General features: G+C 37.2%; 1 protein-coding gene across 3 annotated transcripts in view; it reads left to right on the top strand.

Moving 5' to 3' along the window:
* The window catches only part of PREX2 (phosphatidylinositol-3,4,5-trisphosphate dependent Rac exchange factor 2), a 266,937-nt gene that overhangs the window by 207,507 nt on the left and 43,732 nt on the right, over nt 1–15,698 (top strand). For all 3 annotated transcript variants that reach the window (XR_012901404.1, XM_075920573.1, XM_006131490.4), the window contains exon 35: nt 1,054–1,168. Coding sequence is in view for 2 of the 3 variants with exons in the window: in XM_075920573.1 (XP_075776688.1) it covers nt 1,054–1,168 (115 nt within the window). In the remaining variant the exon portion in view is untranslated. The remainder of the gene's footprint in view (nt 1–1,053; nt 1,169–15,698) is intronic.

Raw genomic sequence — 15,698 nt, 5'->3', positions numbered from 1 at the left:
CCTGCAAGCTGTCCCCAAGAGAATACTGCTTATTAATGCATTTTTGATCATTCTCTTAAGTAACTAACTCTTAAAATTTGTATAGATTATTATTAAAGTGGTAGTATTCCTCATTGTAAAATTTTCAGTGCTTCTTTCCCAGATAAGTATTTTACTGAAGTCCCATTCTATATTATGAGATTAATCAAATCAGAATGTATGAAGAGCTTGATTTCTCAGCTCCACACTCTTAGGTCTTTTCAAGTAGATATGACTCATCTACAAAAATGATTTGTCATCCTATCTAAATTAAACTGAGTGATTTTGTGATCTAGAGCAGGGGAAAGTGTGCTAAAAGTGGAAGGGGGGTGAAAAGACTTACTGCAGTACCCATCACTCTTATCATTTTTTTCACTCCCCCCTTTAATTTAGAACATAAGTTCACTGAAAGGAAGCCAGGATACAGTTTACATGACACTGAAATCACTTCTGAACCCAAAGGAGAGAGGTTTTTTTTTTGTTTGTTTGTTTTTTCAGTTTACAAGGCATTTTCCAGGCTATATGGGAACATTTTTCAGCCTGTTCTTGAGAAGTACTGAACCTCTGAAACTTTTCACTAAAATAATTAGCATCTCAGGGGCTGCACATATCCAAAAGATCAGGCCTAGTAAAAGAAAGTTATTATGTGTTTCTTTCTCTTCTACAGCTTAACTACTTCTATGGAATCTCATTTTACCAGTGGTTTCCAAGGTCACCTCAACAAAAACTGGTTTGAAATCATTCTGGACATTCATATTCACAGGGCAGAGCAGAAGCACTTTAATTAGAATCACAGAAGTGATATTAGCCCTGTCTTTTACAGTTTTTCTCAAGGGCAAATAATATACTTTTTAAAATGAAATCTTAGAAAAAGTGCTGTACAAATTTGATAGTACACAGAAACAACTTTGCAATCAATGCTGAGGGTCGCAGCCTCAAGGTTAAGGAGTATGGCACTAAACTGCAGACAGGTTCCAACTGCAGAGAATGAGTATAGTAAATATTTAATGCTGATTTTTTTTCTTGTCATTACAGCACTGGAGAGCATGGAAGGATATTATTACAGAGACAATGTGTCTGTAGAAGAATTTCAAGCACAGATTAATGCAGCTTCCCTGGAAAAAGTCAAACAGTATAACCAGAAACTCAGGTAGGTAATGAGTTCCTCTTCCCTTTGTAGACATTATGTTTTAAATTAACCTAAATCAGACATTCTCAAATTGTGAGCCAGGAGCACTGGTAGTTCACAGGCTGGTTATTTGCAGAGAAAGTAATTTCTGAACCAAGTTATCTTATAAGAGTCAATAATTGCAAAAGTTTGAAAATTCCAATCAACGTTCTCAATTATTCATAATGACTTAGCAAAATGTTAGAGACAAAAAATGGTTCCAGTAAAATATTTTGTAAATAACCTAAACATTTCTGTTGTAATTCTGTGGAATTATTCATTTTTATAAAGAGATTAAATTTGCATTTGTTGGGGAAAGATGCAGAGGGGGTTAATTTACAGCTTGTCCCTCAACTTTCAAATGTGGATGTAAACATTTAACACTTAGTGAGAGTTTTTTCATTATGGGCTTAGATTCAGGATGATTTCTAGTTTATTTTTAGTAAATCTATAAAAATATGATATATGATAAGTTATAGCTGTATGTTGTTTACTGAACTGACATATTGATATCAGAATTGTTAAATCTCATTGTATACTTAATTTTATTTAATTTAATTGTTAAATCTCATTTTACTTAATTTCTCCAGAAGAGGTTTTAATAGCCAATTCTGTTGTCCTGGAAGCTCAATACCATTTTGTCAATAAAAAAGTGAATTTGTATTTGTATCAACTGCAACTAAGTCATATGCATATGTAGTGTAGAATGTACATAAAAAGATCACATGATGGTGCATTCTAATACTGATTTTATGAGGAGATTACATACAAATAAAGGCAGAATTTCTTCTGCATGGAAAACTCCACGGGTTGTTAAGTAATGTAATAAGTTCAGGAGTATAGATACTGCTTAGCCATTTTCACTGCATTTGTGGAAGACGTTTCTCTGAGTAGGCTATATTTACACATGAATTGTAAAAATGCTCACTGGAAAATCTAGAATGCATTAAAATTTTTGGCTTTTTTTTTTCTGGGTTCGTGAGGGGAATTAAATTTGTAATGGTATCTGGTTCCTATTCGCTCCAAGAAGGTGGGTGGCTTTAAAAAAAAACCAACCAACCAAACAAACAAACAAAAAACAAGTGGGGGAAATAATGATGAGATGAAGTAGGAGAAAGGGGAAAGAGGGGAGAATACAGTCATTTTGTCCAAGCTTTCCTTAAAGTGAGAATGCTTGGGCAGGAAACCAGATTTTTTTTTAAAAGTGTAAAGATTCCAGTATTAAATGTAACGTTCCTTCTACCTACTTTCTTCAAGAGCAGTTCTCTGTGCTTTTCTTACAAAAGTATGTCCAGATATATATAGTGCTTTTCGGTTTTACTTCATTGATGGACTTTCAGATATTCCTTTAGGAGTTTATATAAGACATTCAATAAAAATTGTGAATCTTCTTTCTTTTTATTGTACCTGTGTCTCTGAAATTCTAACCCAACATTATAATAATTAACTGCAGGTACCTTTCCTTCACTCTGCCCTTGTTTCACTTACTATCATTTACGGCCTGTTCTCAGTTTCTTCTACTGGTTCATTTATTGTAGAAGTACTTGAATAAAATATGGGTTGTGTGGCTTTCCCTGACCGTGGCAACACATGGGCTAGTTGAGGCCAGCCTTTCACCGAATAAGTTCGGTTGTTTCTGTACATCAGTCTGACTTCCAAATTATTTGGCTCTTACACTAGAGGCAAAAGACAGCTTATTGAGGAGGGTTACTATCTAAAGGCCTTACCTAAAGCCTACCGAAGTCAATGGCAAAAATCTCATTAACTTAATGTGCCTAGAAGTGCTGATGCTGCCTGATCCTACTTAGCTTGTATGAGCTGGCAAGAGCACAGAATAAAATACTCTGCTGTTGTGTATTATTATGTTCTTCCTATCTTAGTTCCTGCTGAAGCTTTAATGGGATACAATACTCTTAAGGGCAATTTCACTCACAAACCTGATCAGTGGCCAACCTCTAGGACACTACTTTTTCAAAAACGCTCTATTAAAAAGTCACGATTTACCCCATTAGAGAGGTATTGAGTGGGTCTTTTGTTTTCCAAATGTAGGGAAGAAAAACTCTGCCATCTTCAACATTAATGTGGTATGCTGACTTTTTAATGGTGATGATACCACATCACATAAGTGAGGGTCAAGGGAGCTTCAGGAATTAACTCTGTATATAATATAATATGAAATTAGAGTATAAGAAATGCAGGAAAACAGATGCTGATATTCTTGTTCTGCTAGTTACTAGTCCGAATAAGTATTTGGCTAAAAGACGGCAAGAAAGTAATTGTAGCAGCAAAACTCAGTGGAATTTGGTTAATAGTTCTCAAAGAAAACCATAAAATTGAAATTAAATATCTCATGGAATTATATGGATGACCACTGGAGGTACTGGCAGTATAATTTTTAATTCTGCATGCATTAGAATCTACTAGAGTTGTCAAACGATTAAAAATAATCACAATTAGTTGTAAGAACTAAAAAAGTCTCAATCACAGTTTTAATCTCACTGTTGAACTAATATAGAATACCAATTAAAACTTATAAATATATCGGATTTTTTTCTACATTTTAAAACATTGATTTCAGTTGCAATACACATTACAAAGTGTACACTGCTCATTTTATATTATTTTTTAAAAATATTTGTACTGCAAAAAAAAAATGAACAAAAGAAAATGGAGGACATGCTTTATTCATTGTACATAATAGAGAGATCAAGCCTCTGCTTTAATTTTATATCACAAACTCAGTGATGGAACTCAGATGAGCTTCAACATAATATCACCAGTGATAAGGCAGACATGCTGGCCTACATTCAGAACTGCTCTCTTGACCCTGAGTTAGGCAGTCACCTTTAGTAATCTTTTGTGGTTCTTGTTTTAAGGCATTTGTAAGTGCCATATGTCAAGACTGAAATATAAATCATAGGAGTTTCATTTTCATGACAAATCTATAATCCAAGACAGTGTATGTGGGAAGAATAGAACCTCTTTCTATTTTTCTTATTTAACTCAACCCTAACAGTTTTAATCAAATCAGTACTATAAGGAACTTATAATTTTAGTGCAGTGAGGTATTCGAGTTGCTCCAGAATTCCCAAAAAGATGCATGAAAATGTAGTAAAACCTTTATCTGCATGAAGCTATTACTTTGAAAGTAAGTAAATACATAAAAAAATATTTAAAAAAAATTCAGCATCTGTACCATACTCATTCTTAATTGGTATATCTTTATTTTTCCACACCAGATTGCATTGATTTTAAAGTTAACAATTTCTGTTTCCCTGACACTGGCAGGAAAAAAGTTCCCTGAGCAAATTGGGAAAGTGGTGACAGTTGCTAGCATTGCAAATTTATTCTGACCTAAAAGTTTCTTAATGAGAAGATGTTGTACAGCCAGGGGAAAGCAAGGAAGTCAGCAGAAATTTTAAACATCTTTATTACGCTATGCTTGATGACTCAGCAGTTATCTTCTAAGTTAGAGGAAGAATATACAGCTCTTGTTACTGCTGCAGAATGCTGCTGCAGCATTGTTACTGCTGCTCAGTGCTGCTGTTCCTGGAGTTCTGATGTCAGCTGAACTAGCAGATAGTGCTGCATGTTAATTCAGCAGAACTCAATGTTATTCATTAGAAAGACCACAGGTTCAGTTCAGTAGCAAAAGCACTTGGCCAGGTTTATTGTAAGCAAAGCACGCTACTAGTGCTCTTTCCAACAGGTCACAGGTGCACTAACACATATATGCCTGTGCCAAGGAAAGGTCTCAGTTAGGATCTAGGTAGGGTTTTGTCCCCTTGGCGGATACAATCTGCCCTCTTAAGCCTTCTTTTATGCCTTGATACAAGCAAGTTACCTATTATACTCCAAAGCTGTTACTTACCACCCTTATACTTTGTATCTGTGAGTTTGAACAAAAACATCCTCATCCATTATCCTGTCATCCCATGCTTATCTTACAAGGGGTCAGTGTGTTCCCGTATAGTCTCTTGGGAATTTGTTTATGTAGTTAGTTGAGAACTCTGGTCGTCCTTGTACTGTCCTCTCCAGTCAGGAAAGTGCTTCCTTTGCTAGCCAGGACTCCTCTGGTTCACAGTCTTTGGTTTATGCTGTTAGTTATGTCTAGGGCTCCAGTAAAGCCAATACTCATGTGCCTTAGTGATACAGTAGCTGATACACAAGTGACCTCATCCCATCTCCTGTGGTCCCTTAATGTCCTGATGTCCCATCTCTTTATGTCTTTTCTTTAAACTCTCATTTTGACTTTTTTCCATCACAAGATAAGCATGTATTAATATTTCCCATCTAAAAAAAAATACTCTTGAGTAGAGCTGAGCATTTTTTAGCAAATAATTTATCGACCAAAAATACATTATTTGATCAAATGAAATTATTTTCTAATTCAACAAATAGTTTTAGACTAATTAAAAATAAAAACAATATACTTGAAAAAGTCTAAATAGTTCATTTTTATATTTTTAAATTAAATACTTCAACTTTTTGTTTCAAAACTACATTTTACCTTGACAGATTTATTTAAAAAAATTTAAAGGTGTGAAACACACACACAAAATGTAACAATGTGAAGTGAAAACCCAAAACATTGGGATCCGAATAAACATTTTGTTTAACGTTCATTGGTTTGTTTATTCATGTATTCCGTTTTGGTGAGAGAAACCAAAACATTTCAATTTTACATTAAAAAAAGGTAGGGGGGCAATTAATTTTTTATTTTTTTTTTATTCAGGCCATGCACCAAAAATAATTTTTTTTTGCTCAGTTCTATGTTTGATCTCACTTGTCCTTCCAGCTTCTGCATACCTCCCCTTCTTCTCAAAGCTCATTGAATATACTATCTACAACCACTGTCTGGATTTTTTCACCTCCACTTCCATCCTAGATTCACTGCAATCCAGCTTTCATCCCTTCTGCACCACAAAAATTGTTCTTTCCATAGTCTTTAATGACTTCTCTATGACCAAAATTCAGATCCATCCTCATCCCACTTCCGCTGATATCTGCCTTTGACACAGTACACCATGATTTTCTTTTTGAAATCTGTTCTCGCTTGCCTTCTGCGACTCTGTCCTCTCCTTACACTCCTACATCTCTAATTGCTCCTTCAGCATGCCCTTCAGAAGATGCTCTTCATCCCACTTTCAACTTTCTGTGGGGTTCCTGTGATGACTTATTGGGGTGGGGAGTACTGGGCTGTGGAACATCTTGCTTGGTAAAGGCCTCCTGAGTTTAGTGTGAAGATTTCCTATTGTGTCTGCAAATGGGTCAGCTCCTTGACTTCACTGGCCACAGAATGCAAGAACTCCACTCTCAGTTTATATAGGCTTTGCTGGCCTTTTGTAAGTTAGTGATAGGCATGCTCCAATTCCAGAGTCCCCTAAGCATCTCCCTAAAGTCTCCAGCCCTTGTTCCACTGAACACTCCCAGTACTTACAGATTCACTGCTCCAAAAGAACCAATACACTCTAGCTTACTGGCTTCCTCCAGATAACAATTCCTCATAACATCCCACACTGAGATGTGCTTATATTGAAAATAAAGACAAGCTTATACAACAAAACAGAGAGATTCAAATAATAACAAGCAGAAATATTGGGAACAAATGGTTATATATAAAATAAAATCAGAACACCCATTCTAAAGCTTACACTTATTTAACTAAATATTTTCACATCCTATAGAACAGAGCTATTCCCAAAGCCCTTCTAGCATTTTTTCTGTCATCCTTTCCTCCCCCCCCCCATTATATAAAATATGCTTCCAGCTTTCCAGCTTGTCCCCTGGCTAGAGGATATTGTGTCTTTTTGCAACCCTGAACTACGAAAACAATGCTTTGATCTTTATTAATAAACCAGCCACACTCCTGCTATGTGTTCTTTCCTGTAGATTTTGCAGTCTCTTTTTAATTTCAGTCTCGATTAGCGAATGGCTCAGTATGCAAATAGGCTAACATTGTGAGATGCACAGTGGCCAGAGAGACAACTAAGCATCTACTATCCCCTGCCTCAACAGGAGACACGTCACCCTCTGGGGACCTGCCTTTAACATACAGGCTTCAAGATCATAATTTCCAATATAGATGCATAACTTGTTAAGAGTTACCTGTACATGCATTTCACAATGAGTACGATGACAGTGAGCTAATGGATCTGAATAGAGAACTTACATGACACCCTTTGGTGAATTATCTTGCATCTACTTGACCCAGGGGATCCTTGTAAAATTCTGTGCATCCCTGCATTCTTTGCCAATTGGCACAATGAGGTTTCTGTGTTATCGTTCCATAGGAGTTTCCCTTTGGTTCTCTTTAATTCCCCCTCCACAGGTTGTGTATGAGTAATCTCTTCCACAAACACAAACTCAACTACCATTTTTGTGCTGATGACTCACTGATCCAACTCTGCTCTAGACTTGTGTTCTTCTGGCCAGATTCAAATCTGTGTCTGGCATTTCCTCGTGGACATCATGTAGTCAGCTCTCACTGACTACACCAGATGGCTAAACCAGAGCTTCCGATCTTCTTCCCTAAGCCTTTCCTGCTATCTCTTTTTTCCATTATTCTGGACAATACAACCATCATGCCAGTCACCCAGTCCCATAACCAAGGTGCGATCTATGACTTGGACCTCTCTCTAAATTTTCACATCCAGGATAAGTTTAAAGCTTGCAGATTCTTTCTGCACAATATATTTAAAAGACAGCCAAAATTCTTGTCCAGGCTGTTGTCAGTTCACATCTTGATTACTGCAACATCCTTGTCTCTAATATGGAAAAATACACTCTTGCTTTGCTCATATCTATTCAGAATGATGTTGCAAAGATGATTTTCCTACCCCATCGCTTTGACCATGTCACTCTTTTTTGCATTCCTTTGATTGCATCAAACATAAGATGCTTGTCTTCACTTTCAAGGCCCTTCAGAGTCATGCCGTCCCTTACCTGTCATCACCTTTCTTTTGCTATCAATTAAGCCGTAATATTAAGTTCCATCACCTATTTATTACTTTTTCAAACAAGTACCTTTGTGTTGTCTCCAGTGCTGCTCATTGGGCTTTGGAGGGACTGCCTGGAAAAAGCCACAGAGATACCTCATTATCTACCTCCCACCGATTTCTATGCAGAGTTGACATTATCTGGGGCAAGTTTTGAAAGCTTCTGTAATATAAAATTTGAGGCTGAATGGTGTTCTTAAGTTAACATTTGAAGAATTTCACTAATAGCAGTAGAGATATCTGGTTTGTCCACCCCATGTTTGTTCTTTTCCCCTTTCTTAAAATCAATGCAATGCATCCCTTTGCTATAGATGGCAAGCAGAGTGGACAGTTATAAACACAATCTGTGAGAAGAGGATGGGCCTCTTTCTATAATACTCTGATACTTCTATCAAGAGGTATGTTGTCTCAGGAAATCAGAGTATCAATCAGCTTCCTACAGTGTGTAAGAAGTTTCTGTTCACCTGCATTCAGAGAGGCAGCTTTCAGCTGGTCAGTGCCCCCACATTCTGCAAACACTATGGCTATGTCTACACTGGTGGCTTCTTGAACAAGAACTGTTTTGCGGAAGAGTTCTTGTGCAAAACGTCTTCCACAAGAGCACGTCTACACTTGCATGTGCTTTTGCGCAAAAGGTGTGCTTATACGCAAGAGCGTCTATGGCAGTGTGGACGCTCTCTTGTGCAAGAAAGCTCTGATGGCCATTTTAGCCATAGAGGTTTCTTGCACAATAAATTCATGTTGCTTTCTACACTGCCCTCTTGTGGAAGAGGGCTTATTCCTCATGGGGATAGGAATAACTCTTCCGGAAGAAGCCCTGTTTTCCAACACTAGACTGTAAATTTACTTGCGCAATAATGCATGTGCAGTGTAGACACCCGGCAAATTTTTGCGCAAGAACAGCTGTTCTTGCACTAGAAGAACAGTGTAGACGTAGCCTAGAAGAAGATTTTCAAAGCCACAAAGGGCACTTAGTCATTGGAGCCAGGAATTTTGGTGCCTAAAGAGGCAGGTAAGCACTGACTGGGATTTCCAAGAGTCTGGGTACCTAGGTCTCATTGATTTCACTAATTTCCATCTGATGGAAGTTAGGTATCCAGGTACTTCTGGAAATGCCACTAGGTGCCTCTCTGCATCTTTACTATTTACATGCCTTTAACAATCTGTCGCAAAGTGCCTAGATGGGTTGACAGAACTAAGTGAAGGGGAAAATAGCCAACTAGTGAGTGATGATTCGGGTATTTGTTGAGGTGGACATGGTGGAGGAAGAGCTACTTCTTGGGGTATGGAGGAGAAGTTAGGACAAGGAGAAAACAGTGATGAGGTCTCAGAGGGATAAATATTGTTTTTTCCCATTCTGCCCTTCACAGTAAGCAGTGTACATTTTAGCACCTTAAGATTTTCATTTTTGAAGGGAAAGATAAGAGAAGGCAGAATGTGCTGTTTTTTCTTCTGACCTACTAATCAACCTCCCTTATTCTCTCCCCCAATAAAACACTTTCCTGTCATGTCGCTGACTATGCATAGTGTCCCAATTTTCACTTTTAAAAATATCATCAGTCTGTGGAAGAAGTATGCAAATTGTTGTCTGTAGCTCCACCAACTATTTGCATGCTATCCACCACTGTAGAGCAATGAAATTATGTGGACATTCAGCAGAGAAAACATTATTCATTTTCCTACTGCTTATGAATCTTTGTAATTTGAATCATCCTTCTAAGCCAGTTTTGTCCAGTATTATTGACAGATAGTAGAGTGCCCTTTTCATCCACAAAAAAGAGAAAAGCTACATGGTAGCTGGCAGAGGCCGAGGCATTAGCTTTCTCCCTCATTGTGATTATCTTTTATATTTTTTAGGAGCTAAACATACGTCTGTACTTGTAAGATGCAATTATAATCAGTGAATTCAATCACAAATTATTTAGCTAACTACCCTCATTACATTGAACCTTTAATAATACAGAATGCAATGGTTGTACTTTAAAAATATATTTCATTTAAAATATAACATCAAATAACTACTGCATCTAAAGATTCTTGTATCTGTTGTCTGGTATTAGTAGCCTTTCACTGCATAATGGTAAATTTAATTAATCCCTAGTCTAGGATAGCCTGTTTTTTTTTCATGTGGTTTTCTTTCATATGGTGGGTTTAATAAAATTATTATCTTATTCCTTTAGTTTTTTTCTAGAGAAAGATAAAAAAGGGAAATGTTTGTTTCCAGAATTTACATAAGAGCTTAACATATAACATGTGAGAGACATAAGGTTTATCCCTATCCACAGAGCAAAGCCTCAGTGTAGATTTCTTGGCATGAGAGTTTTCTTCCTCTGCTGCATAAGGTAGTCAGGGCAAAAGATAAATATGATGGCACTCTTGGCTTCTGACTGTGAATTAAAATTCTCTAATGTCTATTTTGATACAAATCACACAAGTCACCGCAAAGTCATTAATGACAATTTCAGATATTGACTGAAGGAAAAGGATCCCTGGCCCCCTTGATATTGGATCATGTTACCTTGTCATTATCTGATATATTCAGAAAAAAGTTGACAGACTGTAGTAATTTTCTCAGAATATAACTAAATCTTATAGAAATATTTCCATTGTAAAAGAGTGGCATATTGTCAAATATTTGATATCCTGCTTTCTGTTTAATTATATAACACTAAAACTAAGTTGCACCACTGTAAATACCAATTCACTGTGTACTTGACATGGCTATCAAAATGAAATCTGATATTTTGCATATATTTAGGAAAAGCCCAAAATGATTTTTTTATAGATCTGTGAACTACTTGTACATATTTTGATGAAGTAGGGCAATTCAGCATTAAATACTTATTGTCAAGGATATAACAGGAAAATAATAATTACATTTGTCTCTGACAAACTTCATGAATAGCATTTTAGGTAAAACAAAAATTGAGATACTTCATTTTGATGCAAGAATCACCAAAGTGAATAGAGAGATGCTGCTGAACAAAGTAAACATGGTTAGCAAAGCTGGTATAAAAGAGATCTCCAGAGTTTTGAACAGTGGTTTGAACAGAGTTTGGATTTTTCTTTACCAACAGTGTGCTCTTTTTTTCTTTAAATCATTGACAAAATATAATGAATGTTTCCTTATATCTATTATAAATTTGAGAGTTTGTCTATGCATCTGTTTGTTTATTCAAGAACTCCTCCTATATGGTAAGAGCTAGGATCATCACATTTAGTATACAGCTTCCTCTTATCATAACTTAAAGCAAGGTAAGGGTTTGGTTGTGCCAGGAAAATGGGATGTGCCTGGAATGGGATTGCTCCTCAGAAAAATATACAAAAAAAAAAGACCACCAGGCAGATGAAAGGGGCTAGCTTGGGTGCCCCCCTTCATGCTCTCTCCCCAGTCGCCCCTTCAACTTGTATGGGAACATTTCTGGATGTCCCCCTTCATTTGACAGGGAGGGGAAAGTTCACAGTTTGCTGTATTCCTCATTCTGGCTGGAGGGCACAAGGGGCAAATGAACCTGGACCTTCCCCAGCCAGGTGACATGCACCTTTCTCACAACTGTGCCTGTTGGAGCTACCGTGGCCATGGAGAGGCACTTCTCACCTGGCCGGGCCCCAAGCTGCTGTGATGAATGAGGTCTGGGGTAGCCCTCTCTCCACGGGATAGCCTGCATACTGAACCTCTCAGTTCTAGCTCCAACCCCGAGCAATGATTTAAATGAAGCATGGACATTTTCATTTTATTTTCCAACCCCACCCCCCAAAATAATTGAGTTAAGGATCCAAGCAATGCTGGATAAATCTTCTAGTTAGTTAATATTACGAAACTTTGATATGGCATTAATTGACACAAATTACCAGAGCCAAAAGGGCAGAGTTTTACAGATTTATTCACCTGAATAACTTCATTTTGTTCTGGCTTCTTCTTCTGCATTGTGCAGGGGGTCAGACTAGATGATCAAAATGGTCCCTTCTGACGTTAAAGTCTATGAGTCTATAAATACAAAGGAGATAGACCTAAAGTAGTTGAAGATGGGAGTCTGAAGTATTTCACCTATAGATCATCAGTTTGAATTCAGTCCAGCATAGGAGTGACAACAAATATTTTCCATCCAATAAATATTTAGCAGCCTGTATTGAATTATTTAATGATTTATTAAATGTCTAGTGTAATGGCATATGAATACCACCATGTTGACAAAACTGGTAGGGGTAAGGAAAGGAAGCCCTCAGCAGAGGATAAGTGATCATAGCCTCTTTGCTCCCTCTGCTCTGACGATGGGGAGAAGAAAGACAAGTGTAGCTGGGCCAGGACTTAGAAAGAGAGAGTAGGTGGAGCCCTTTCTTCTAAGGAAAATGGCTGTCTTCAGGAGATAGTGGAGAAAGAGACTCAATTTCATGGGAACAATAGTGCCTCTCCAACTCATGAGCTAGGGGAATAAAATTCTGACAGATCCAAAGAGGGGAAGAAGTGGTCAGGTGACTAAATGCTACTTCCATTGCATTCTATTATACTACCATTTACATCCTCTCCTTTCCCCAAATTCCTGGGAGCCTCTTTGTGTACAAGAAGGATAAGGCTTCACAGAGGCTTGGGACTAGGGGCTAGAACTAGGGCTGTCAAGTGATTTTTAAAAACATAAGTGTGATTAATCACACTGTTAAACAATAATAAATACCATTCATTTAAACATTGTGGATGTTTTCTGTATTTTCCAATATATTCATTTCAATTAGAATATAGAATACAAAATATACTGTGCTCTCTTCATATTTATTTTTATTGTAGTTATTTACACTATAAATACTATAATTTTCAATTGACCTAATAGAAGAGCTGTAGTGTAATCTCTGTATCATGAAAATTTAATTTACAAATATATGTACAAAACAGTAACTGCATTCAAAAACAAAACTGTAAGACTTCAGAGCCTATGAGTCCATTCAGTCCTATTTCTTGTTCAGTTAATCATTCAAGCAAACAAGTGTATTTACATTTGCAGGAAATTGTTGCCCACTTTTGTTTACACTATCAGCTGAAAGTGAGAGTAGGTGTTTGCATGGCACTATTTTATCTGGCATCAAATGGCAGATATGCTAGATGTGCTAAAGATTCATATGTCTCTTCATATTTTAACCAGGATTCCAGGGGATGTGTATCCATGCCGATGACTGGTTCTGCTCAATAACAATCCAAATCAGTGTAGACCGATGCATGTTCATTATTTTGAATCAGATGCTGCCGGTGAATTAATTTTGTTTTTTGGTGGTTCAGGTTCTGTAGTTTCCACATCAGAGTGTTTCTCTTTTAAAACTTCTGACAGCATGCTCTACACCTTGTCCCTCTAGATTTTGGAAGGTACTTCTGATTCTTAAATCTTGCGTGGACTACTGTAACTATCTTTAGAAATCTCACATTGGTACCTTCTTTGTGTTTTGCAAAATTTGTAGTGAAGGTGTTTTTAAAATGAACAACATGCACTGGGTCATTATCCGAGAGTAATCTGACATGAAATATATGGCAGAATGTGGCTAAAATAGAGCAGGGGACATACGGTTCTCTCCCAAGGGGTTCAGTCACAAATGTAATTAATGCATTATTTCTTTAATAAGCATCATCAACATGGAAGCACATCCTCTAGAATTGTAGCCAAAGCATGTATGGTCATACAAATGTTTAGCTTATCAGGCATGTAAATACCTTACAATGCCATCTACAAAAGTGCCATGCAAATGCCTGTTCTCACTTTCTCATGATATTACCTTGGTGAGTGGCTGAACAAGAAGTAGGAGTGAGTGGACTTGTAAACTCTGAAGTTTTAGCTTGTTTTGTTTTTAAGTGCCGTTACGTAACAAAAAAATCTATATTTGTATGCTGCACTTTCAAAACAAAGAGCTTGCACTACAGTACTTGTATAAGGTGAATTGAATAATAATATTTGTATTGGTTTATAGTGCAAATATTTGTAATAAAAATAATCCATATTTTGATTTCAATTGCAACACAGAATATAATACATATTAAAATGTAGAAAAATATCCAAAATATTAAATAAATTTCAATTGCTATTCTATTTAACAGTGCAATTAAAAACTGCAATTAATCAGGATTAATTTTTGTTGAGTTAATCATATAAGTTAACTGCAATTTAATTGACAGCCCTAGATAGAATTGAGGAATCAGATGCTCTTCAGGGCATTATACCCAGCTAACACCTTGGCTGTGTCTAGACTGGCCAGTTTTTCCGGAAAATCAGCTGCTTTTCCGGAAAAACTTGACAGCTGTGTACACTGGCCGCTTGAATTTCCGCAAAAGCACTGACTTCCTACTGTAAGAAATCAGTGTTTTTTGCAGAAATACTATTCTGCTCCTGTTCGGGCAAAAGTCCCTTTTGCGCAAAAGGGCCAGTATAGACAGTTGAGATTTGTTTTCCACAAAAAAGCCCCGATCACGAAAATGGCGATCGGGGCTTTTTTGTGCAAAAGCGCGTCTAGATTGGCCACGGCCGCTTTTCCGCAAAAAGTGCTTTTGCGGAAAAGCGTCTGTGCCAATCTAGACGCTCTTTTCCGAAAATGCTTTTAACGGAAAACTTTTCAGTTAAAAGCATTTCCGGAAAATCATGCCAGTCTAGATGTAGCCCTCATGTGGCTATGCTCAGATCTCACATGATTGACTATTCCGTAGACTCTTTCTCAACAACTGGACAGCAGCCAGTTCAGATGCTGGCAGGCCTAACAGAGTCATTCTGTTGCATGGTTGTGAGGGCAAGAGAAATAGAATGGGGAGGCAAGGCCTATTGCATATCTGGGATTTCCCTGTGGATACTTAGGATCTGTAAGAGTGGGGGAATACACCCCACCCCATGCCCTAAATATGTATTACCACAGGGAATAGTTGAAAAGAAACGTCTGCAGGTAACTCTCTTTAAGTTTTCTAACTCCTCTCTTACCTCCAGTGTTTTTTTCTATGGCAGGCATAGATCCATCCCCATATCAAAGGATCAATCCCCATATCTAATTATTTTCCCCCTTTCTCTTTTGTTCATTTTGCTTTTCACATTTTCTAGACCATGGACTATATTGGCTTTCCATGATTATCCCTGCACTTTCTTTCACTTGTTATGTGGATGCCAAAAGATGGCTTGGGTTTCAGCGCAATTGAGAAGGTGATGGGGAAGGGGAGGAGGGCAGTGGAAGAAAGTGAAGTGTAAGTGAGTAAGGTTCCATAACCTTGTAGGCCAGATGGTATTTCCTATGATGCAGGGCCAACTGACTACGAAAAAATATGCATGAAAAGTGAAAATATACTATTCGTGGTGCTTTCCGTACAGCAAGCATTTGAAAGCAATGAAACTGTTGTGCAAGAGTATTGTGTGGGGAGATTTTTTAATTGATTTAATTATTTATTTCCCACTGCTAAATAATATTGTACTGATGCAGAAATTATAGGACTTTTAATGAAAAATTCATGCCTATTGTACCTCAGAGCACTTAGGATCCTGCTTATGAGACAGCCTTGT

Source organism: Pelodiscus sinensis, chromosome 2 (genome assembly GCF_049634645.1).
Source record: "Pelodiscus sinensis isolate JC-2024 chromosome 2, ASM4963464v1, whole genome shotgun sequence".
NCBI lineage: Eukaryota > Metazoa > Chordata > Testudines > Trionychidae > Pelodiscus > Pelodiscus sinensis.
Note: the sequence above shows the minus strand (reverse complement) of the source record. Positions and strands in the feature narration are given on the sequence as shown.